This window comes from Podarcis cretensis, assembly GCF_951804945.1.
Source record: "Podarcis cretensis genome assembly, chromosome: 10".
In the NCBI taxonomy this organism is placed as follows: Eukaryota; Metazoa; Chordata; class Lepidosauria; order Squamata; family Lacertidae; genus Podarcis; species Podarcis cretensis.
In genome coordinates, this window is record NC_137179.1 from 43,714,701 (window position 1) to 43,740,715 (window position 26,015).

The window sequence follows — 26,015 nt, forward strand, 5'->3', positions numbered from 1 at the left end:
GGAATGGCTGCAGTTGTCTTACCAGATGAAGTTTATAGAAGGTGCTCCCAGCCACTGAGACCACTTGGGCCTCTAGTGATAAAGATGGATGCAGAAGGACCTCCATACTTCAGACCTGTTTCCTTAGCATAAGCCCATCGAGGATAGGCATTTTACCTGTCTCCTAAACACAGAAACCACTCACACACTGTGCATCCATCTTACCAGGACTCAAACTTTGTTTATTGGCCCCCATCCATCCCACCACTGCATCCTGGCATTGGTCCAAGGCTTGCACAGTCTCACCTGATTCAGATGTAATAGAGAAGTAGAGCTGAGTGTCATTGGCATACTGATGATTTCTCACCCAAAAACTCCTAATGAAGCTTCCACCAGATTTATAAAGCTGTTTAAAAGCATTGGCGATAAAATGGCGCCCTATAACCTTCACTTGTCCATCTCCATAATCCTCAATTGTCCCAAGTCTCCAGCTTCCTCAAATGAGTCAGTCCTTTGTCCCTTGCTGACCCTTTGGCCTAGAACTCAGACCCAAAAGGACACCTGCGTTATTTCCTTGAAATCGCTCTCAAACCCCACTTTTTTGAGTGAAGCCTGGACAATTTATTTCACACTGACCTGTAATCAAGCTTAAGTACTAAAATAAACACATTTTATACTCCTGGCTCCATCTTCCTCTGCCACCTGTCCTGTATCAATCTGGAAACTCTTCGGGGCAGAGATCTGTCTTCTTACACTTTGTAATACACCGTGTTTGTGGATGGTAGCAATCATGATGGTGAACAGGTCAACATGGCAATATTGACCAAGTCAGCGCCAAAATGGGACAGAATGGAAAATGGGATCTCTCTCTCTAACACACACACACACACACACACACACACACAAAGTATATATACAGTACTGTGTACAGCGCCTGTGCATGTGCTTGAGTGTGGCCCCTTCCCACCGCCTCTCTGTACACACGTTGGCTGCAAGCGCACAGAAAAGACGCAGGCAGGATGTGCTTGAAGCTCTGCTCAGTCTGTGGCCAGGATTAGCCAGGCTGGCCGTCACGCAGAGCCGGAGGGAACCACCCAAGGCGCGCCCCAAGCTCTCAGCTCTCCCTTTCCTTGCCAACTGCCCGTCAGCCCGGGCTCGCGGCGCTGCAATCCTCCCTCCCTTTTCACTCCCCCCCCCCAACTCCACGCACACGCTCCACACACCCAAGCGCGCTCGCGCTCTGTTGTTTGTCCCAGGGAACCCGGGACCACGTGGCCTTGCCTGTGGCGTGCCCAAGGCCTGGCTCGCGCCCGGGCCGAGGTGGTTGGCTGGGACTTTGGTTGGCGGGCTGATTGGCGGGCGAGAGAGAGAGAAAGAGAGGCGAGAGGAAAGAAGAGCCCATTGCTTGTCACTAGGCAGCAAGGCTCGCTTTTCCAAGGCGCGCGCACGCACGGGGTTGCCTGGAGACAGGGGCGCGCGGGAAGAGGAAGGGGAGGGGAAGGACAGAGAGGAGGAGGGGGAGGGGGAGGAGGAGGGGGGGATGTTACGTGGTGACGTTAATTCTATATGAGCGCGAGCGGCGGGAGCTCGGGTCTTTTTACCGCCAGCCGCGCGGCGCTTCTCCCTCGCTCCTGAGTCACTGCGAGACCCGGCCTCGCGCAGGTAGGTAAGCGGGGCGCGCGGGCTCGGAGGGTGGGGGCAGCCTGTTACAATAGGAGGCGGTTGGTGGCGGGGGAGGGAGGGAGGGGGGAGCCCCTGCCCTGGCAGGATGGAATCTCGCGCTCTGCTCTGAGGCGGAGGAAGAGGGAGAAAATGGGGAGGGAGCAGAGGCGGCCCCCCTCTCTGGCGACCCCTACGCAGGGGGGGGGGGAAACGTTCCCCCACCGTGGCCGTTCTCGGTGGGGGGCAGTAAATGCGGGGAAAGGGCCGCCCGCCGGTCTTCGCTTCTCCCTCGGGGCGAGGCTGCGGTCAAGCGGGCCGCCCCGGCTTGGCCTAGTCTGGCCGGCTGAGCCACAGGCGAGCACGTGGGGACGAGACGGGGCTCTGGCTGGGCGGCCTCCGCTTCCTCGCCCGCCCGCCCGCCCCGGGCATGTTGAGGAGAAAGGAGCCGCGGCGCTGTGGTGCCGAAACGTAAATAAGCCTCGCGGCGACTGTGGCGGGTTGGGAGGGCGGAGGAGCGGGAGGGAAGCGGAGGGCCCGATGGGGAAGGGGAGGCACCGCGCCTGGGCAGGGCTTGGAGGGGGGGGGGAAGGTTGTGGCGGGAAGGTTGAGAGTCCCTCCTCGCTTCCTTCTGTTCGGAGGAGAGGCGAGACCGGCCAGAGCAGCTCCGGGAGGGCCGGGTGCTGCTCGAGGAAAGGCTCCCTGGCCGGGCTGCGTTCGCCAGGTAGCAAACAACCTCGGGCCTCGGTTTCCCGCATTTTGTGTGCCCTTCTTGTCGCTCTTGGAGATTGAAAGCCCGCAGGGTGAGTGCGTGTGAATAAAAATGGGCGTTTTGCTCTTTTTGAGGTGTCAACTAAGTGTAACAAATAACCGGCCGTTTCTGGCTCTGGGGGTAGTTGTGCTGCCTTTAAATTATTCCAAACGTCCTTTATTAGGTGTTTTTTTTAAAGGTGCCACAAAACCCGAGGTTTTCTTTTTATATGGTTAGTTTACAGTCGCCTGGGTGGGTTGCACTGAAGACGAGGGCACGGGGAATGACGCTGGGCGGAGGCAGGGAGGCTTACGGTCTTGAAGGTACTGCCCACTGCCGCCTTGGTTTTCAACTGGCAGATGGATCATCGCACGTGGGTTGCGTCTGATTCAAGGTGGGTCTCTTCTTGAAGCGGTGGATTACTGGTACCGAGAGACGTGCCATGTAAAATATTAAAAGAAGGGTCCGTGTTGTGGGTTAGGTTAAAAGTGCGTCTGAAAAGGCAGCAAAAGACGGATTTGTCTCTGTAATGATAGGCTGGCTAAGTGGAAAAGCTTGTTGTGGAACGAAGACCTTCAAGACATGGCTGTTTTCTGTAGTCTTTGTTTAACATCCAGCAACAGCCTGTAGATTTTCAGATAAGTGCTGAGAAGGCCTGACACTTGGCTTTTCTTAAACTGTAAATACCAAGCAAATCAGGCTTTAAAATTGGCTTGGATTTCAAACAGTGGGTTTCAAGGTTCATATTTACCTTGAAGATCTCATTGAACAATGGATGTTGAGTTTTTTACAAACAGGGATTTTAAAGATCAAAAGTGACCCTTCTAGGCTCCATGTTGTGTGTCTGGCCTAATATTAAATTTTGTGTGTGGACACTAATGTCAATTTTTGTGGCCTTAGTATAGTTGCTACATCAGTATAGGTAGTGTAAAAACATTATATAGATTTGTTGTTAACCTCAAGCAAGTCACTAGTCTTGTTTCAGTTACTCTTCTGAGGGTAGATTTGCAGAATTGTAAAGCACTTTGTTCCCCATGTTATTCAGATATTCATAGCAGGCAGTGATGAAACATTCAGAATAACAAAGTCTTAGTTTAACAGATTCCCATTGTGTGTGTTTTAATAGAGGTCTAAAGCTGGAATTCTTTTAGCAGTTAATTAGGAGCAAGCCCTGGTGAACTTGGTGGGACTTACTTCTGAGTAGACATATATAGGATTGTGCTGTTAGTGAATGCATTGTGGCTTAATTCCACATAGGTGTGTTTAGGATTAACCATGCTTGGCTTGCATATCTCATAAGGCTCAAAATTGAAAGGGGTATACAATTGATATTACTTACCACTGTGTAGTTCAAATAAGAATTGCAAAAGTGACCCTTCAGGTGTTCCTGTGCTTCAGGATTTAATAAAGTATGATTTAATAAACTAAATAATAAACATTCACACTTAAGATGGAGGAGAGTTGCTCTTCAGGACTAGGTAAAGGGGTTATGTTTAAAGTGATGGTGGTTACATTGGGTATTTCTTAGGCCCCTCAAGATGGTGAAATGTGTATTTCAACAATACTATGTGAGTTGAAATTTGTTTGAGATTGATAGTCCTATGTAGGTGCTGTGCCGATAAGTAAGAGGTATCGCAATATGGCGTGGAAGACCCCTGTTCCCCTTCCCCTGTGACAGTGCATGCACAGATGCTGTGTGTCTAGGTGCAAAGGCCCTGTATGATTTTTATCTTGTTCAGCTGTTTGCATTCCTTAACCTATGGGTGAGGGGAGCTGAACAGGAGTATTGGAGATCTGCACAGGCCTCCATTTTCTGTGTTCCCATGCATGTGTGCCATGAGGATGCATGGCACTTGTGCATTGGGGGGGGGGGATCCCTCTGCATATGCTTGTGGTCTGCTTTGAGGTTTCTATCTTACCTTGTCTCGGAAGGTTGCAAATGGCACCATGCATGTACCTTTAAATAAATGACAATCCTGGTTTACCTTAGTACAGTGACTTCACCTGACTCATAGCATCAACAGAAGTGATACTTAATGAAACTTGTGTATCGGGGTCAATGCATGGAAGTTAGACTGCATTTTGGAATTATAGTGCAGAGATGTAATAATTTTATCCAGCCCAGTAGAGAAAAGAAGAGGAGGAGTTTGGATTTGATATCCCGCTTTATCACTACCCGAAGGAGTCTCAAAGCGGCTAACATTCTCCTTTCCCTTCCTCCCCCACAACAAACACTCTGTGAGGTGAGTGGGGCTGAGAGACTTCAAAGAAGTGTGACTAGCCCAAGGTCACCCAGCAGCTGCATGTGGAGGAGCGGGGAAGCGAACCCGGTTCACCAGATTATGAGTCTACCGCTCTTAACCACTACACCACACTGGCTCTAGTGCATCCCTATCTACTATAAAAGTGCTTAATATGGGTAAAAATTGTTGAAAGAAGGTGACACTAGGTAGACTAGTAGCAAACTATGCATAATGTTGACAGAGAGAACTGGCCAAACACTGAGACCAAAATACAGCCACACCTGCTATGATGCTGTTCTGCCTTTAGTTCATATGACTCTTCTATGTCCGAACTCTTTTATTTGTTCTTTAGCAGTTCTTTTTTGTTGACAAAGTAACTCCAGGTCTCTTTTTACCATCTTGAAAGCAGCACTTTTTACACTTTGATGACTAGTGTATGTATTTCTGCTAGTCTTTTTAACATACTAGTAGCACAGTACAATGTCACAACTTGTTCTATTCACCAGTAAGGTCTCTTGATACAAGTTTGTTTTCATAGTTCAATTAAGTATAAAATTATTTCCTTTACAACTCAATCCTTCTCTATTGATTATATTGGCAGGAATTCTATTTTTATGTTGTAAGGATTGTGTGAGCTGTGACCAAAATGTTTGGGAAAAGTCTCAGAAAACAAGTAAGGAGGGGGTACTTAGAAGCCTTTGTCTTTCAGTTCCGTTGAATACCAGAAAACGGAATATAATGTGTGAAAGTTTGAGGTGGAAGAATTAGTTGCATACTGCTCCTCAAGTTGTCCTTTGCCTTTGTCCACTTCTAGAGGCTATCCCCCTTTACATTGAAATGCCTGTTGGAACATTTAACCTACTGCATGTTGATTGAATGGATCTGAGAGGGTTCTAGTGTACTGTTCTTGAATATACTTTGTTACTTCTAAATGATTGGCAGAAGTCCCTTGTTCAGTTTGGAAGCTCTAGGAAATACAGTGGATTCTTGGGTTGCGAACGTGATCCATGCAGGAGGCACGTCCGCAGCGCCTTGCCTGCGCATGCACGGGTTGCGATTCAGTGCTTCTGCGCATGTGCGACCGCTGAAACCTGGAAGTAACCCATTCCGGTACTTCCAGGTTTTGGCGCGTCTGTAACCCCCATAAAACACGCTACCTGAAGCGTCTGTAACCCGAGGTATGACTGTAGTTCTTAACAGAGGTAGCAAACATAGTTGTCAGATATATGGACTGCAACTTGTAACATTCCCAGCTAGGATTGAACAACAGACTTGTTTGAATCCCACACTGAATCAGACTGATTTGTGCTGAATCAGGATAGGGTCAAGGCAACTATAGAACATGTCAGGTAGACCCAAATTGATTTGTAGTGATATGTGCTGATCTAGAGCTCAAAACAGTCTCTCAAAACTCCAGATAGACTGCCTCCAAAGTTGTGCAATTATTGCAACATCATTTAAGGAGAACATCCAAGTGAGGTAGGAGCGGGAGAGGAGCAGGACATTGCTCATTAAGGGTCAGAATCTCATCCTGCATTGTCTCTTAGGAGTTCTGACTCTTAGAAGTAGTTTGGTGGCATTTATGTTCTTTTTCCTGCACAGTACTCTACCTATCCTTAGGCTTATTCATTTTCCATTCTTGATCAATCCCAGTCCCATACCTACACAATAACATAAACATATTTGTCTTTGTCTTAGCTACTTAAGCTGTGTCACACACCCCTCCCATTTGGACCCTAGTTTTTTAAGGTTAGGTTTGCATTTTATTTACATCGGTATTCTGTTTTCTGTGTCTATTTGTGCTTTTGTGTTGGCAAGTCTTCAAAGTACATTGTGTGTAGTCGGTACACAAGGAGCACACATACAGTATAATAGTGCATACATCAGCATTTTATTTTTTTTTCAAAAAAGCAAACTTCAGAGATGGCTAGCACAAAACCCCTAGAGGTACTAGTCTTAAATTTGGCAGGGTTAATCTCCTTTTGAGAAGCTATTCTATCTCCAGATTTCATGCACCTAGGTGAAAAAACAAAGTTATGGTCATTTTGATTTCCTGGTGCAAGTGAATTGGAATACAGTGGTAACTTGGGTTACGAACCGTCCTGCTTACGAATGCTTCGGGTTACGAACTCTGCAAACTCAGAAGTAGGTGTTCCGGGTTGCGAACTTTGCCCCTGGATACGAACGTAATCCGCTTCCGGGGCCTATGTAGGGAATATGCGCCTTGGGTTAAGAATGGACTTCCGGAACGAATTAAGTTCGTAACCTGAGGTACCACTGTACAAGTTTTGGATTTTAGGTAGTGTAGTATATGAGCTGTGTATTCTATGGGGCATCCACTGAAATAATTTTCTGTGTGAGATACTGTCATCTTAAAGGGTGTAATGGCAGTAATAAAGTTTGGATCATTACTGATTTTTTTCTTAATAGGACCTGTTTGTTACATCATAGAAATATTAATTTTCAGGGTGTTTTATCTTGAGGTCTGCATACTATTTCTATTTCTCAATAATACATATTTTAGTTGCTCACAGTACTGATAGTTTTTATTTTTACTTTATTGATGTATTTTCTATTTACTAACTGGGAATATTAGTCTTGTTCATGCTAGGGTACAGCAGCATACAAATCTTATCTCTGGCATGTTGTAGTAATTTTCAGTATTTTTTTCATAAGTCTATCCAAGTACTGTACTATTTTATACATAAACTAGATATGAATCTAGTAGCATCAGCATGCTTGTAAATTGACCTGCTCATTCAGGTGGGACTTACCCTTCCTTTTGGTCCCCTGCAGACCCAATGTGCCCCCAAAACCTGCTCTGGATGTTGGATGACCCTCAAGAGCTCATGGGAGGATAGTAGAGGACTGTAGAGGGAGACCATCTTAACATGTACATAAAATATTTGGGAAAAATTATTCCAAATATTTTAAAGTCTCTTTTAGGAAATACATTTTATCCCCCCACCCCCATGGTTTCAGAAACTAATATTTCTATACCATTTAATGTTTAGATGTGTTCTTTAGTACATTTCGGTTGACATACCATCTTAGCAAATTGCCCTGTCAAATATGTACGTGTTTACTTTAAAAAGAGAAATTCATATGAAAAGAGTAGATAGAATTACATTTGAAGCAACTTTGGATCTGGCGATCCTTTGTGTTTAACCAAATATGCTGTCTTGCATTCATCTTCATTTTCATTTCTTAAGCTGCCTTTAGACTTCAAACCATAAGGTATATATAACAATACTTTATCTCCCTTCTGCCCAAGAGCATCTCAGATAAGATTTGCTTCAAAGCTAAAGAGAAGGTACCATGTTTATGTTAATTATCATTTTCTAGCAGGTTGAAGCTAACAGCAATGACAAAGTATGAATGTTATTGTTTGAAATACATTAACTTCTGCAGATTGCTTTCTAAAGAATAAACTTGTACCAGGAATAGTTTTATAGAAGGCCATCCAACTACAATGTTTTCACTAAGTAAGACAGCTACCTGTCACAAACTTGAAATTTACTCCCCATCCACCCAAGAGTTCAAAGAGGAAACGTACAGTCCAGTTGAAAGCTGTGAGGAGAATTTCAAGGGAGGGGAGGGGGAAATCACTGTTATGTCTTCCTTTACCCCAAGTCTTTGCAGACTTGAGCATTGTGCAGATTGATTTTACCCCCTAGAAAAATCTAGCCATGGTTTTGCACTTTAAAAATCTTATGTATATGTCATGGTCTTTTTTTTTAATTAAAAAAGGACATCCTGCATGCATGAAATATGCAGGAAGTGACAGGGCTCATGCCTAACCCAACTTTTTGTTAGCAAGTGTTCATATTCTGACATTTCAGGATGAAACGGGCTGTTCATTTGGCTGAGAACCTGCTTCTACTGTATTACATCTATTTTCACTTATTCCATTAATATAGAAGTGCTTTTGTAACTTAATTCCTCCTATCAATATTTTAGTTGTCCTCCAAGTTTAACGTAAGTATATTTAACTGTGCTTAAGAAATGAGAGTTTGAACTTAGGGTTTGGTCTTTATAAGCAGCTGTTCTGATCATTATTGGTAAAGCCTGATGACACTACCAAGCAAGGCTTCAGAGTGAGCCCTGGCATTGTCAGCATGTCTTGCTACTTTGTGCCAGCAACTCTGGCAAGGCAGAAAACTGTTCTGGAATCTCTGTTGAAGGTCTCTTGAATATCACTGCTGCTTCTGTCCTAGTGCTGGGGTGAAAATACTTGATAGAAAATTCTGATAGAGAATTCCAATGAGAGATTAAATGACTTGCTCTGCAGTGCAGAAGGAGTGAATGATGGAGAAACTGTAGTTTTGGAAGATTCGTGGATATTAGGGTTTTTGATGAGGGGCAGAATCATTTATTGAATACCACTGTTGAAAATGTGGTAAGGTCACATACTTGCGGATACATACGTAAGTTTGTGAAGAATAAATGAGAACTTTCAATAATTTCCACATTCTTTTAACCCCCAGCATGCAAGGCTCGGTTGTACATCATGAATCTACTCTTTCCCATCTCTTACTCTTCTTTTTTTTATCCTTACATATTTTTATTTTTTAAAGAAAATGGAAGTTGCTGGTTGCAACTCATCTCTGGGATGCAATCATTGATCACATAGTGAAGACTCAGGCACTCTTGATAAATCCTATGCCATGCCACTGTTGCTTCTATATTTGCACTCCAACCATAAGAACAGTTACTCCTGTGCTCCAGGAGGCTCAGTTGAAGTTCTTCCATGGCCTTTGTTACTCCCATTTAAGATTCATCTGATGGCTTGGCTTGCAGAGCATCTACTCAAGAGTGAAGAGAAGTGTTCAAAATTCACCAAGCTCATTTTGCACCTGGCCATCGGCCACTTGCAACCATGTGAAGATGCCTGGGCTGACTGACATCTTCACCATCTGGAAGCCCATGCCTAGAGTTCATTGGATCTAGACTGTTTTAACACACTTCTGCCACATCCTGTAGAATTCTATCAATTCTAATTTATCTGTGCAGCTTGAGCAGGAGCAGTGAACAACGTTAGTTAAATGTTGTAGCTTACCTCCACCCCATTGCCCTGCTTACAGTTGTGAAGAATATCCCTGCGTTATGAATGGTCTGTGTCACCATTCATTAAGGGGGGAAAAGGTTATTCTGAGCATTGGAGTCCTGAAGTCAGCAATGTGCTGGGAGATTGGAACTTTTCCTTTTATCAGTGTGTTGCTTGTCTGCAAGGTTCTTTGAAGTCCAACTTCAGGACCTCAAAGCACCAAACATCAAATCACCTGACATAATTTTTGGCACCACTTATTTTGGTCAACAGACCCAGAATGTTTCCACACTTCTGCTGTAAGAAAGCATTTTATCAAGTTGTAGATGTAAATTGCTGACAGCCACTTCTTAACAATACATTTTTCTTTTGCCAGCATAATCACAGGGATCCTGCAGTTATATCCATGCAGTTCACACCTGAATTTCTTAGAGTCACCATAATTTTTCTCATGCTGATAATGCACAATGCTGCAATTTATCCCCAAAATGTATATATCATGAGATGTAAGAAGAAAGACTCTAAGATGATGAAATCAAAATAGTATTTACACACAGTATTTAAAGTTGTGCTTCCAGATAACATGAAATACTGCCATATAAAAGGTTTTGTATCATGCAGAAACTTTCAAATCTTGTATCTTCATGTGCTGAATCTTAGGCCTGTGACACTGGGTACAGGATTATTTCATATGAGTATGAAAGGATGTGACCAAATAGGTGATATGGGTGAGAGGGGTTTGTGAAAAAAAGGAAATGGACATCAGAGAAGGAATTGAAATGGGACATGCCTCACATAGCCAAAAACGGCTGGAAATTGGAGACCTTAAAATAAATGGTGGCTGGTTGAGTGATCAGCCCTGGTGAGACCACTGTGTTAAGTCTTCCATGCAGAAGCCTTTTAAGTGGTCTCCCATCTGATGGCTGCAGTGGAAGAATTTGCCTTAAATTGTACTGTCTCTTGACTGACAAATAGTCCTGTAATTCAGAATGTGCACAAACCTAACAATTTTAAAACCTTTTGTATATGTTTTTGGGGTGGGAATACAAAGTTTAGACACATTGGACTTCAGTAGAAGTAATGTCATACAATCATTAGCTTTTTCAAGCAGTCTCCGACGTTAGTTGTAATGTTAGAATATGAAATGATTGACAGTATGACAAAACTTCAGACTGAATATCTCTTTCCCAAAGACATTATAAAAGGGTCCTATCCTGTTTTATTATTTTATTCTGTTTATTTTATTGTTTAAGCTGCAACTTAATGTAAAATAATGTTTTCTGTTCTTTTCTAGGGGTTTTCTGAGGTCTGGGAAAATGGCAGACATTGACAAGTAAGCATGCTAAATTTTGGCTAATGCGTTGTTCTATCTTTGAAAGGTTCTATTGTGTGAAATCTGCAGTTGTGTTCTTTCTTACAAGGGCAGATATAGTTAGTAGCAAACAATGTTCTAGGTCTTCCAGTTGTTAATATAAATTTGTAAATTTATAGTCAATACTTTTTAATCCTAGACTTACGTAGTTCAGATAGACGTACATATCAGGTGCAAACTAGAGAACATTGCATGCCTTCAGTCCTGTCACAGTGAGGACAGGGTGTTTTCTCTTCAGTTAGGATAATAATGTTAAATCAGAAAGACAGTGTTGTCTTACCTCCTCCTGAAAATGTCAATTACAGTTGCTTTTGATGCTAAAGGCAAGGTAGTGCAGAGTTGGGGAAAGATGCAAGTAGAAACATTTATGCAAGGAAGGTAGAACATCAATTAATTTTCAGTATGTCTATGTAGAACATGGGTTGCAAGTTGTGAATACAAATTTTATTTCATCCCCTCCCTCAATAAAGTTAACAAATCAAAACAGTCAGCTTGGAGAAGTCTGATTCTAATAATCTTTTATCACTCTTGGAGGGTCTTATCAAACCTTTGTTCTGTTGCCCACCAGTTAAGCTGTGCTGTGGCTCTCAGTCCAGAAGTGTATTATTGTGGCTTATTATCAGGATGTGACCATTACAGAGTACAGTTATGCTCAATCTCCTGATGCCAAAGGGTTTGACAAGTTATATCCTTCCTTCTACTTGTGATGGATCTCTGGTGTAAATAATATCTTAAAATACTTTTCACTAGATTTTTCTTTTTGCAAAAGGTCACATATTTAATCTGCTTTACACTGCACCTAACACCTTCCAATAACATACATGCAATTGCAAACTATCCAAAGGTTCTCTATATAGCTGGAGTAAGTGTGCATCTCTCCTCTTCCTCCAGCGATAATTGCTTTTTAAATCAAACTGGAGGGAAAGTTAGGATATTGCGGATGAGAAGAAATCATTGGCTATATCTGTCATGCACAGTGCCTCTTATGGATCATGAATATACACCTTAATAGAACAGTGTTTGTCTCTGATTATACTGGCTTTTTCCATGTTGCATGTGCTTTTGCAATGAGAGCCTTAAAAAGCTCAAGTCCCTGCCAACTTAGAGATAACATATGGGATGTGCATTAGAGAAATGGTTTGAAAGACACTAGCTTCTGGGCATTTTCTGAACTTTAATATGCTAGATTAAATCTGAATTGGTAACTTGCTAGATGTACTCTCATACTACATTTTTTGGGTTAAAGAGATTCAAATTCCTGTTTTGACTTGGAATTTAATAGCAAAGAACAGGCTGAGCTGGACCAGCAAGATATGGAAGATGTTGAAGAGGTAGAAGAGGAAGAAACTGGAGAGGATGCTAACAGTAAAGGTAAGGGGAAAATGAGCCCAGGCAAAGGTATTATTCTGTAGGCATAATGGAAGAAGTGCTTTTCTTGGCTCAGTCTGATACCTGCTGGTTAAATATTCACCTTCAGCAGATCTTGCCATTCAGAGGAAAAACAAATTGATTGTTTAGTGCAATGCTTACCCTAAATGCTTTAGGCAAAATTGTCCTTGCATTAAATGCTAGTGTGATTTTTGTTTCCCATCTCATAATCTAGCTTTTCCTGTGCATGCTTACTTGGAGGCAAGTATTGCTGCCCAAGTAGTGTGTATAGGATTGCTGTCTTTATACACATAGATATTTAGCATTTAATTTTGCGACTCTTGAGGTGTGTGTTAGACCTCATGTATCCTAATTATATGTGCTACCTCTCGGTTACTTAACATGGGAGGTAGACATTTAAAAATAGTTATCCTTCTGCTATTATATTAGATCTGTTCAGGCAGGTTTCTTTTGACGCTTGACTTCTAGACAATAAGTAATGCAAAATCTTGACATTTTATGTTATATCATTTGGTAAAATCTGAATTGCAAGCACTGGGCTAAAATTTCATAATGGAGTATAATAGTGTTTTTTAAAACTTCTTTTGTTTTGTTAAGCACGCCAGCTGACTGTACAAATGATGCAGAATCCTCAAATTCTTGCAGCCCTTCAGGAAAGACTTGACGGTCTGGTTGGAACACCTACAGGATATATAGAGAGGTAGAGTGTTCTGCAGTTACATATATTAATTCCTCTTTGTTCTTACCTCTTTAATAGATAAAATTGTTTGCATTATGTTAAATGGTCATTGTTCTGCAATATTAAGTACGGAAGTATGACCTACAAGTTAGAAATAGTGATGTTGGAAGGTAGTCTAAAATCAGGACATAGCAATCTGCTTGAGAGAGTAATAGTGACTGCTGCTTCAGAAAACTTAAGTAATTAAGGCTGCAGTTACACACACACACACACACACACACACACACACTGCTTGAGAATAAGTCTAACTGAACTCAGTTGGCCATGGAAACAATTGCACTTTTAGTATTGAAGATCAGAATGTGGTATGCACAAAACATATCTGTTTTGTGGGTGTTGTATGTTTGAGCAGTCTATACAGGTATTTCATTTTTGAGACATATACAGAGCTTGTTTCCTTTGAAATTTGCAGAGCATATGTGTGCTCTTCATATTGCACATTCTGCCCCTCTTGAGTAACTTCTGATTTATCTCAGGTTACACTGACTCCTTGTCAGTGTAATAAAATGTAATAAAATGATAAAATTTTCTTGGTATGCATTTCGTAAGAGTGGGGATGGAAGATTGAAACCGATTGACCATACTGCTGAAAATTCGCAACTCATGTACTATTTCAGGCTTCAGGTATAAAAGTGAATGTTGTGCCAGTGTAATAGGCCCCAAGTCCACTGCTTTCCACACAATGGAGAGCCACAAGTTTTTGGTAGGTAGGTAGTACAAGTAGTAACAAGCCTCACAGCTGAGTGGGCAGTGATCTCCATCACTAGCATTTTGTGGGCTACTTCAGAAAAGTATTAATTAGTACAACTACCTTCAGACCATCTGCAAGATTGATGGATGCTGGGTAGAATATACTGCTTTTAGGTTGGAAGAAGGAAACAAGTTTCAAATGATATGTCCTTTAGATAAATCCAAAATGTGAGAATTACTTTTAAAAAAGGAAAAAGCAGGTATGCATTTGAATAGAGCTTCAATAAAGTAAGTTTCTCACTTTTTGTGAATACATCTGTACAAGTGTTGTCCCCAAGAAGCACCTGCATTCCCCCCCCTTCTTTTCCTTTTCCTTTTTACATGCAAATGTCTATAATGATTCCCTGATAACTGTTTATCTGAATAAAAAATGTAATGGGAAGCTGCAATTTTGACCACAGAATGAGGCATGTTTGGTTTGTTACCTCCAGGCTTTTTCTGTTCCAAAAAGCCTCTTAGGTGTCCCATCCTGAGGTGCCACATAAGCATTTTACTTCTATTCAAGCGTAGAAGTGGAATTCTGTAGGAAGGAAACAACTGGGCCATCAGTTTGGAGCAGAAATGGCAAGCAAGGAAAAGGTCAAGCACCCTAGAGCTGCTGCTCTGAATAAAAAAGTCCCCACACCATCTAATCGCTGGCCACAATTGATCTCACATCTGCTATGAACTTGCTTTCTTTTCTCTCATAGCATATTTAAGTAACCTGCAAGGTCCTTGATCCAAGATCAGCAAGTCCTTACTGAGTTTCATGCTGTGCTTTCACTGAGATACTATACCTTTTTGAGAGTTTTCAAAAAGCCAGCTCTTCATCACTTCAAGTACAGTAGCTCATCCTTAAAGCTTATATAGCATGTCAACTAAAGCATTTGAAGCAAAATAAATTAACAGGAGTACTGTGTTTGAGCTTTGTCTAATACTTGCACGTTTGCTTGATCTTAAAATGTTTTGTAGATGTCTTTTGCATTTCATACTTGATATCGCCTCTGAATATGAACTAGAAGGGCATGTTTGGACTACTTACCTATAGAATATGCAGTGTATTCCTTGCCTAAATTGATTCAAGAGAAGCTACTCTCTGTTACACAAACTGACAGATGGAGAATTGGGAGCCCTTATTTATTACTGTAACTTTTACTCCTTTGTCAATTTTTAACTTGATCTAGTACACTGGAATATAGTCTCCCATATCAAGCTAAAGAAATACTGCTCAGCTATATCATTTCCTGTTTGTAAGTAGACAGCTACTGTCCCTTGGCCAGCTGATATAACTGGCTGGTGCCCCATAATCCCTGACCATTTACCATACTAGCTAGGACTGGAGATAGCTGTAGTCCAGGCACCTGAGGGCACAGTGTTAACTACCCTTAGGCTGGCTCAACTGCTACTCAGTTATTGAGGCACCCACCTGTCAATCACCTGTTGTCATTAAGCCATCAGGTGACAGCATAAAATGAGCTCACTATCAGCGTTGATTAGCTTATTGGCACTGACAGTGAACCCCATTTGGTCCATTTACAGGCAGTGTTTGGATTCAAACCATGTCTGGAGACAGGACATTTCCCCCCACTGCAAACCTGTCTGTAAAGAGTCTGCAGAGGACAAATGCCACTTACCTTTGATTTGTAACAGTTTACTCATGCAATTGGTGGGTGTGCAAAAATGCAAAGGAGCAAGAAGTTCTCTATGTCATTATTTGTTGGTCTCTGTTTTTTCAACCCAACATAAAGAAATTTTACTGAAGCCAAACAAAAACAGGTATCTCATTAAAAAATTGTGGGGAAACACAGCTTCTGCTTTTAATAAATACTCTTTACAAATATTTAAATGTTTTTCTCTTGACCATAAACTAAAGGTAACAAATATTGTGACCTCCAGGTGTTGTTTGGCTGCAAATCATGTCTGATGAAAGTTAAAGTCCAGCAAAATCTGGGTGCTCCCCCTCCCTAAACCCATCCTATGACCAGCTGTGAGTTGCTGCTTTGGAATCCCTGTTGTAAAAAAGGCTCTTTAGTAGTTTAATTACTCCACAGCTCCTCAGAAGCAAAAATGATTGGTATTGGATTTCTGGAAAAAGAGTATCGCATACACATTTAGATAAAAAATACCCATCAATACAGTCCTATTTTTGTATGATTTAATATGGAGCGGTTATTAAGAACCTGATTTCTTGTTATGTAAAACAGAATTGTTGTATTTCCCCCCTTTTTGTGTGTGTTTACTAATTCCCCCTGCTTTTGTGATTGACCAGTATAGGCCACATTAGCCCAAACAGAGTAGGCAGCAAAGTTACCCAATTTTGAAAAAAGACACAGTAGAGTGTCCCATTGATTGCAGTGGTATTTTTTGGAGTGTTGCTGTACTTAAGAAGCATTCACTTGGGGTTCTCCCCCCACCCCCAAGGTTTCTGGAAGAATATTGCTTACCCCTTTGTTAAATAGCCTTCACAGTAAACCTGGGTCTCGCTTCTGCAGCTTGTAAAATTGCTTTAGTAATGTGTTGCAATCTTTTTTTCTTTTCTGGTTTTGGTCGTGTTTCAGAACATTTTCACATTACCAAAAATAGGATATGAATAACTGAAAGCAAAGAGAATATTCAAACGCTAAGTTATATCAAATTTAGAAATAATTACTAGAATTTCAATTCCATAGACTTCTGAGCCAAATATTTGCCTATCTAAAATTCTCCACTCATTGACCACCTTGTCTCAGTAAGAACTGAAGCCCTCTCCTGAATGTCTGGTGTTGGGGATCCAGGAAGGTGGGTAGTGTCCTGAATCTGAAAGAAGGCACGTGTCCACTCACATTCATTACTGAAATGAAGTTATCTGAATGGGTTTCTGTAAGAGGTTGTAGTTTTGGCCTCAATATTGAAATATGCAACTTTCACACTATTTTTCAACTTGGTGTGAACAGATACAACAATATAAAATTAACCCTGAATTTTACTGACTTGCAGCTTTATTAGGTTTTGCTTGCAAATTCTACATGAAAGGCGTCGCCATGCTATTTATTACAAAGCAGACCTAATACTGACATAGCTTGTAATGTAAAGCAGTTGTGTGCTGGTGTATCAATCCTGGGGACCATGTAACACATTGTTTTTATCTAACTCTGACTACAGTAAACACTATATAAATAAATACTAGATAGAGCTTTGAATTTGGAGCTTCTGCTTACTAACTGTCCTTAAGTCCACCCAAGACTAACTTAAAATATGAAAAGGGGGCGGGGGAGAGAGAAAAAAGTAGGTGTATAATGTTAATATTTTGAGTGAAATATCAGTGCAGGAACTGATATCACTATTGTTGCATATGTGTGTGTGTGTGCGTGTGTGTGTGCGCGCATGTATGTATAGATGTTCTTTTTAAACAAGTCTCATCTATTCAAGAAATGGCAAGTTTTGTCCTAAGCATTGGTGCTGCAGGGTTTAAGCAATTGGCTATTGGACACGCTTGGTGAGACAGCAGTATTGGGGAAGTTAAGGAACTTACCATGCTGTACTTCTCCCGTGTCTTCTGCTTGTATATGACGAGGTGCCAGAGGCATGCTTAAGTCTTGACTGGTGATCTTTGGAAAGTTGACATGTGCAAAGCACACCTGAAATTGCTTAATCAGTGTAAGGCTAGGGGGCATGATGAGTCGGGTGGACCAGGCTGGACTCCATCCAGGATACCTCAGTATCTGGGATTGACCCTGTTAAATTGTTAACCTTGTCACAAATTAAAATTACCAGCTCAGAATACTGTAATAGATCTTTGATGTCTGTGCCTAGTTGTTGCCAGAATAATACACTTTTACTTCAGTATGTGCTGAATTATTAAAGAAAACAATGGGTTCTTAGAATCCAGAGAATTCCAAAATTCTCTCAATGTTCAGCACTCGGCCGAATCCTTTATCCTAAAATCAGCTGACCTGAGCAGCATTTTTAATGTGTTTACTCAACTTTTCAGTTGTTAGTGTCATGTCACTTTAACTTTTGAACTGCATGGAGTGCACCTAATATACTACTTGCAAAGAAGTCACAGATAGTTGTTTAATCTGTCTTTTCAGGTGCTAAATTAAGTTATTTAAAAAGTTAGTTTCTAAAACATATATACACCTTGAATTCTGAAATTTCAGTTGATAATTGATATTAAGAATTGTGTTCAAATTGAACAATATTTTCCACAAAGAAATATGGTCTAAAACACTTAAGGGAGGGGCGATTATGGGGTTTATCTTGTTCTGCATGTAGGTGATTCAGAATTGATATTGTATATGTTAATATCCATAAAACCTTCAAAAATAAAAATCACTCTTGTGTTAATATCACAATTTTGCTCTGCTGTTGCTCTTGGAAATAAAAGTTAACAGCATAATCCAACCTTTTAAAGGAAACTTTATTAGGAGAATGAATCCACATGATTGTCATTGATGTAACAATGCAGTATTATTTTCCTCCCTCAGCTTGCCTAAAGTAGTTAAGAGACGTGTAAATGCACTCAAGAATCTTCAAGTTAAATGTGCACAGATAGAAGCAAAGTTCTATGAAGAAGTTCATGAATTGGAAAGGAAATATGCTGCTCTTTATCAGCCCTTGTTTGACAAGGTAATCTTTATACTTTTACCTCTAGGGATGAGAGTTTAATTCTGCAGAGTCAAATGGGACCAAATTCCCACTGGTTCAGTAATTCTGTAACCTTTTATTTGCAAAAAAATAAATAATAATACTTGTTTGTTGCTTTTGTTGGGTATTGGGTCAAACTAAATTCTGGTAACCTGAATAAACAAGCACTTTACTCTTCCAGAGGAGTGAAATCATCAATGCAGTTTATGAACCTACTGAAGAAGAATGTGAATGGAAAACAGATGTTGAAGAAGAAATTTCAGTGAGTACTTAAATATGATTGTGGGTGGGATTAATTGTGTATTCGTGCTTTACAAGTTTGAAGTACTGTAGACTTATTCTAGTAGTAAATGCAGATAAATCATTCAATTGTTTGCCCGCTTGATGGTTAGTAAACATTTTGATTGGGTTGATGTTGTTTTGTATTGGATTGATATAGCAGCCCACCAATAAACATTTCCTGTGTGTCTTACAACAATTAAACACAGTGACCCCTTCTCATGTGGCTCTAAGATAAGACATGGCTTAGTGCAAACATGTGGATTTCCAAAGAGCAGATTGCAGCTGCTGCACTCTTCCCTGGTCCTCCTGCTGCCAAGAGGTCTGAAACACTTAATGTGCTGTGTGAACCAGGATTCATGGTTTGCCTCCTCCAGAGAAATCATGTCCTTGTAACCAAATTTTGTTTGGGGGTTTATAACTCATGGTTTGTCTGGGATGAGACAAACAAAGAGCCTCGGTTCAGACAGCACATTGTACCATGGTTTACCTCACACCAGTACAGTAGCAGAAGGACCAGTGGAGAGCGCATTCACACTAAGCCAGGATTAGGCTTACTATTATATGCATACTGAACCAATATATAAAAAAGTAATTTAAACAAGACAGCCAGAAATCTTCCTGTACAGATGCAGCATAAAAACAGCATAAAACATTTTACAACTCATATTTAAAAGAGTTAAAATGTTTTGATATCCTATGTGTGCCTTGAGAGGTTCTGTGTAGCTTTAAATAGTAAGATGCCTGTCTTACATAAATATTGGAGTATACAGCCACTAATCTGATAGTATTTGACTGAAGGTTTTTTTCCCTGTTTGTTGTGGTTACTAGTATAACACTAGATTTCTTGGTTAGTGTGCAGCACTCAAATTTTAGAAAGAGTAACTTCTTAATTTTAACAAGGAGGAAATGAAAGAGAAAGCCAAGCTTGAAGAAGAGAAAAAAGATGAAGAAAAAGATGACCCTAAAGGAATTCCTGAATTTTGGCTGACTGTGTTCAAGAATGTTGACTTACTCAGTGATATGGTTCAGGTAAAAGAATGACTTAATTTCTTGCAATTTTGCTCATAAGCTAAGGGTTGCATCCACTGTTTTCTTGCTTAGAGTAGACCCACTGAAAATTATGGGCATGACTTTCCCAGGTTCACTGATTTAAGTGGGTCCACTTAGAGTAGAATTTAGTTCCAGACTCTAAGGAGCCTGGTTTTTTTCTGGAATTCAGCTTTAGTTTCTAGTAATCCAGTAATCCATTTTTTCTGAGAAACATTCAGAAAGAATAGATAATTTGTCTTTATGAACTCAAAATTCTACACCATAAGAACATAACATAGTTGTCTTAGATCAATCTACAGTGGAATCTCATCCAATATTTTGTTCCTAAGTGTTTCAGCAGTGCCTTTTGGGAAACCCATAAGTTAGGGGGTGAAGGGTGCAGCCATTTAAAGTTGGTCCCTAGTATCTCATATTTGGTGGCATACTGCCTCAGAACATGGATGACCCAGTTAATTTCATGGACATCAAGTGCTAATCTAAAAGCTTTTTAAACTAGTGGTCCTGGTTACATGCTGTGGCAGTGAATTCCTCTTAAGTTTCTGAACTTTCTACCACCTATGTTGAATGTTATTCAGCTGTCATTGCTCTCACATGAGTCTGCATTAGAAGCTGTCATAAGGGCTAAAAGTAACATGTCATACAACAAAAACTCTGATTCTTGAAAAGCTGGATACCTCACTCAGTATCACATTCCACATTTGCATCAAATTGCAAAGTACATACAGCCCTGGGCATGTGGTATGCTTTTTCATTTCTCAGAAGCTTGTGTTTTATGAGAGTACTTGTTCGATGGTTGCCACCACCTGGAGAACTAGCTTTGATTGAAATATGGATTTATGAATCAAATGCTCACCCCAGATTATTTGTATTTGCTTCCTTTTGCTATGTTACACTGCTTTTTCTTCTTGTAGCTACATGATAATTGTCATGTTTTTTGTAGGAACATGATGAACCAATTCTGAAACACTTGAAAGATATTAAAGTGAAGTTTTCAGAGGCTGGGCAGCCTATGGTAAGTTCTTGATGAGAGTGCATTGAATATTGAGATACATAAACTATGCTTCTGTTCAGTACCGTTCAGTAATCAACTGCAACACTTGAAAATTTTGCAATCTATTCTACGCTTGTAGGAGTCATAAACTTTATGGTCCACATGACTTGTTAGCTGAAAATAAGGGTTGAGTTACATATGTAAGATTTTGATACTTAATCATGCAAAGACTTATCTCTGATTTGCAGCTGAATGTGTGGACTGGCTCCATTTCAAAAGGATATATTATGAATATGGATATGTGAAGATTCCATAAGAACTTTATAAAGATTTGTGTTTTCAGTTGGGTATTGCTAAATGAGAGCTTTACTGAAAATGGGATCCCACCAGTATAAGTTCCCTGAAAAAATGGGAAACACAAATGAATGCCATACAGAAAATGAAATGTACATTTACGTGTTTGTTTTGCAAAATTGAAGTATAACAGTTTTGTTATACTTTTGAAGTATAACAAAACCTTGGGTAGACCTGCTTTCCCCAACTTGATACCCTCCTGATGTTTTAGACTCTAACCCAGCCAACTCCCTGCTGGCCGAGACTGATGGAAGTTACAGTCATAGAATCATAGAGTTGGAAGGAACCCTGAAAATTCTCTAGTCCAGCCCCCTGTAGTTCAGGAATATGCAGCCATCCCTTATGGGGACTGAACCTGCAACCTTGGCATTATCAGCACCACACTCTCACCAACTGAGCCATTCAGCTGATGTGTCCAAAACATCTGGAGGACATTGAAGGTGTAGAAGGCTGCTCTATCCAATGTATCCATTTCAGCAAGAAATAGAACTTAAGCAGCACTGTTTGCTGCTTCATTTTACTAAAGTAATTCCATTGTTTTGACATATTGGATAGCTGACCTGTGGTGCTTAATGATGCATCATTCAATTCTTTCTAACACAGTCTTTCTATATTTATTTTTTTAAAAGACTTTCACATTAGAGTTCCACTTTGAACCCAATGAATATTTCACAAATGACGTGGTGACAAAAACATACAGAATGAGGTCAGAACCTGATGATTCTGATCCTTTCTCCTTCGATGGACCAGAAATTATGGGTTGCACAGGGTAAGTGTGATGTTCTCTTAAAATAAGTGGTTGAAAGTCTTCCATAACACGAGACTGGCCCAGTTTGCATGTAATTCTAAGCCAAACTCTTTGCAGGCTCCTCAAAAGGAGGTAGCAGCCCAGTCATTTTGATACTATGCTGAGCCAAGCTGTGGTTTTGCTTAGCATCCTGTTCAAATTCACATTCATAGTTTAGCTCTCTCCAGGCAAACCAAGAGCTATAACCAAAGTTTACCTGCTTGGTTTACCGGCACGTCTGCAAATGAGGGCAAAATCTGTAATATATTGTAAGAATATATACAAGTAAACTATGACAATCCAGTAAATTAAAAAAGTGAGGCAAAGAAAAACAAAGAGTAACATAAATTCCACTAATAGCAGCTGCTATTAAGTTCTCAAGTAAAAGAAGAGTTTTTTTAGCTGTCAACCTAAAGGCTAGCAATGTTCTATCACATGAAAAGAACTTTCACTTGTTGTTACCCACCTTGCCCCTGAAGGTGGGGGCACCCAAACCAGGGCCTCTGTTGAAGTCAGTATGGGTGTTTATGAATGTGTGCCTGCTTACTTCACAATGTAAATTTGCTTTAGTACAATAGATCATATTTTAATGGACACAAAATGTTTTAACTTGTGAGTGATATACCCCTTACTCTAAAGAGAGAGAGATAAGATAGATATAAATTATATGTGCATGCTCTACACCCAGCAATCGCAGTGCAGAAAATTACAAACATTTAAACCTGGTACAAACCATTTAAATTCATAGATATTTCCTGACTCTTACTCATGACCAAAGTCCAGCCCATATTTAAGGCATTGCAATATTCACTATTACATTTTAATTAGCAATTTTATCTCTCCTAACCTCTAGGAACATTAATGCTTTGCCTATATGCTGAATTTCTTGTGTAATATGCATGCTGTAAAGGTTGCTGGGGTTTAGCTTGAGATTGCTCACTTTTTGATTTAGAACCCTGTGCATTGCTTTGAAGTCAGGTTCTTCTGATCCTGGTATTTGAACCAGAGTTAGGAACCTAGTTTCTGGTAGTTGAATGGTGCTTGTTATCCTGCCTGTGGACGATCATCACAAGTGCCTAGATACTAATCCACCCAGCTTTGACATGCCAACCTAAAGACAAAACTAACTTGTATTGCAACATGTTCAAAGGAAGTTACTTAAAAACATCTGTATGTTCAAATATGGTTACTTAAAAACATCCAGACCTTCTCTGCATAGGCAGAAGAATTCCCCCCCACCCCCAGCATGTTCAGCATTACTTGAAGTAAATAGTGGCAGAGTTTCAAAGTGATGGTAACACCTTTGATACTACAGTGCTGCTTACAATACACTTGAGAGGCTTTATGGAGAAGATTCAAATAGGGGGTTTAAGGGCAAGGGATCAGGACAGCCTATTGGAGAACTGAATGTCCTGGAACAAGAGAGACCCTGTAGCCTTTCAGCTTAGATGTATTGCAGGTGGGTTATGTGTTGAAATACTGTATGATGAGAGAACTCATTTTCAAACCACGTATTTTGCGGTTTTATGACCCCTCCTCCTGTGAACCGCCCTGAGACCTGCAGGTATAGGGTGGTATATAAATTCAATAAATATTAATACTGTTAAGAGGGAAAGAAAAATGTAATTGATTCATTTAATTCAGGTGTTACTTTCTTCCTCATACTAGACAGCTCCGGGAAAAATAGCATAAGAACAGGCCTGACACTGGCTTGTTATTCATAGGATTGAATTGGACTCCAGCCCCACAAGTACTTAACTGCCAGTGTTCTAAACTACCTGAAATACTTATATAAGGATACCCTTGATTTATTAATTTAATTTTCTCATAGGTGCCAAATAGATTGGAAAAAGGGAAAAAATGTTACTTTGAAAACTATCAAAAAGAAACAGAAGCACAAGGGGCGTGGAACAGTTAGAACAGTGACAAAAACAGTTTCCAACGATTCTTTCTTCAATTTTTTCAGTCCTCCTGAAGGTAAATGATTTCTGGTGGTTTTTTTTAATTATAGTAAAATCTGAATATTGTGGATTTTTAAATATAAGTATAATCCTATATCTTACTACTTTTCCTTTGCAGTTCCTGAAAGTGGAGACTTGGTAAGTCCCTCTAGTTTAATTTCCTAAGAAATATAACTTGGAGCATATTTAAGATAAAAGCAGTAGCAAGAGATAAATTTTAGGCTTCTTTAAGATAATTTGAAGTGATTTAAGCAATATTTCAAGATTTCAGACCCAAATTAAATGTGTTATTTTTGGTGACTGAAATTGAGAATTCAGCACTCAGTTGGGGCACAAATAAATATTTATTTATTTTTTTGGAGATAATGAATTAAATTTGCAATCTGTTATAAATAATTGGGGAGAATATCGCTTTAGACAAATTTTGTGTCATAGAATGGTATCATTTCCCCCCCTAAATGCAAAGTCATAGAGCTTTGAATTCATATTACCTGTGCAGGATGATGATGCTGAAGCAATTCTGGCAGCTGATTTTGAAATTGGTCACTTTCTACGGGAGCGCATAGTTCCACGATCAGTATTGTATTTCACAGGAGAAGCCATTGAGGATGACGATGATGATGTAAGTGGTGCTTGTTTTCAGCTGTGCCAAAATTACCTTGGAACAGTAGCTGTACCCCAGGGCTTAAATGGAGCTATAACTTACCACACAGACTTCATTAATTATAATAGAATTAGACATAGATGAAAGTGCATGTTATGTTACGGTGCTAGATTGTACCATAGGGCTGAATTTCAGGCTGGTGCTTTATGTTCTTCATGCAAGAGCTTGTTTTTATAACACATAAAGTACGAATTGGGATACAATCAGAATGAGTTCCCCCCCAATCAGGCACAACAATTAGATGTCAAAGCAATTTGGGTTTAGATTGCAGATTTGATTTTCATGCTAAGGTTTAAGTGTATGTAGAATTGTGCGATTAATTGGGTTTTTGCTAAAAGTTCCCATGCTTTGCAAAGTGCTCCTGTGCAGTGTAAATTAACATTGTATGTCTGGAAATACCTGCAACTCAAAAGCTCTAATTTGCAGAGTAATGTCCTTAAAGCTATTGTACTACTGTCCTCTTACCTTAATTTTTGTCTCCCTCCTTCTCTCCCCAGTATGACGAAGAGGGTGAGGAGGCCGATGATGAGGTGAGTTTCATGGTGGCTTAACTGGTTTCAGTAGTTAAAACGTAGCACAAAGGTGCTTACAAATCCTGGAATGTCAGACTCTCAGCTTTGCTCTTTATAACACCAAGTGCGCATTCAATGTATGTCCTGTATATTTCAGGAAGGGGAAGAAGAAGCGGATGAGGAAAATGATCCAGATTATGACCCCAAGGTAAGTAATTGATGCATATGATCTTTGTAAATCATTTTCCTCCAATAAAGTTATCAAAGTCCTGTAGCACAGCTGTAGTCTTCACACTGATGTTGATGTGTTTTTTCTTCAACAGAAGGATCAAAACCCAGCAGAATGCAAGCAGCAGTGAAACAGTGTGTATGTGGCCTTGAGGATTATCTGCACTGTAATAGCCTAAATACAACTATTAGTTACTTACAGCCTTATGTTTTGTATCTTGGTAGAATTAAGTAAACAATTTGTTAAAACAAACTGACAGAACCAGTTTAAAATGTAGGTTCCTTGTACCTAGCATTTTAATAGTACTTTTCTGCCAAAATGTAGAATGCAGTAAATCCCTAAAGCATGAATAGTTAATTCATTGCTATATATAGTTTGGTTCTTGTGAAGTCTGTTGTCATGTAGCTATTAGACTGCAGCTGTGAAGATACCAGAACTGTTGACGGAGACCAATCTTTGCCTCCTTTCCTGAAGAACCAACCAAATCTGTCAATTTCCATCAAGACCACATTGGACGTTCATAACTGTCTGCTTGTTTATGCTCTAGGTTTTTGTATTTTGTGATGGTGACCTACAGGAAAAAAAAAACTAGAGACATCATATTAAGGTTGTTTACCACTGGGGTGTGAATAAACCTAGTATTTTCAGAAA

The 26,015-nt window shown here is 40.2% G+C and overlaps 1 protein-coding gene across 3 annotated transcripts; it reads left to right on the plus strand.

Annotated features, from left to right (window-relative positions):
* The first annotated feature begins 1,516 nt into the window (after positions 1 to 1,516).
* NAP1L1 (nucleosome assembly protein 1 like 1) lies at positions 1,517 to 26,015 on the plus strand. Of its 3 annotated transcripts, none has more exons than XM_079993851.1 (15): positions 1,517 to 1,641; positions 10,974 to 11,012; positions 12,334 to 12,422; positions 13,086 to 13,140; positions 18,375 to 18,516; positions 18,716 to 18,796; positions 19,717 to 19,845; positions 20,807 to 20,878; positions 21,841 to 21,980; positions 23,830 to 23,975; positions 24,078 to 24,097; positions 24,459 to 24,581; positions 25,121 to 25,153; positions 25,293 to 25,343; positions 25,459 to 26,015. In XM_079993851.1, exons 2-15 carry the CDS (start codon positions 10,996 to 10,998, stop codon positions 25,492 to 25,494), a joined length of 1,134 nt encoding a protein of 377 aa, XP_079849977.1. In that variant the 5' UTR covers positions 1,517 to 1,641; positions 10,974 to 10,995; the 3' UTR covers positions 25,495 to 26,015. The 3 variants fall into 3 exon arrangements, with proteins under 3 accessions (XP_079849977.1, XP_079849975.1, XP_079849976.1); XM_079993849.1 differs by having other exon boundaries at positions 1,518 to 1,641; positions 13,038 to 13,140; XM_079993850.1 differs by having other exon boundaries at positions 1,518 to 1,641; positions 13,038 to 13,140; positions 19,720 to 19,845.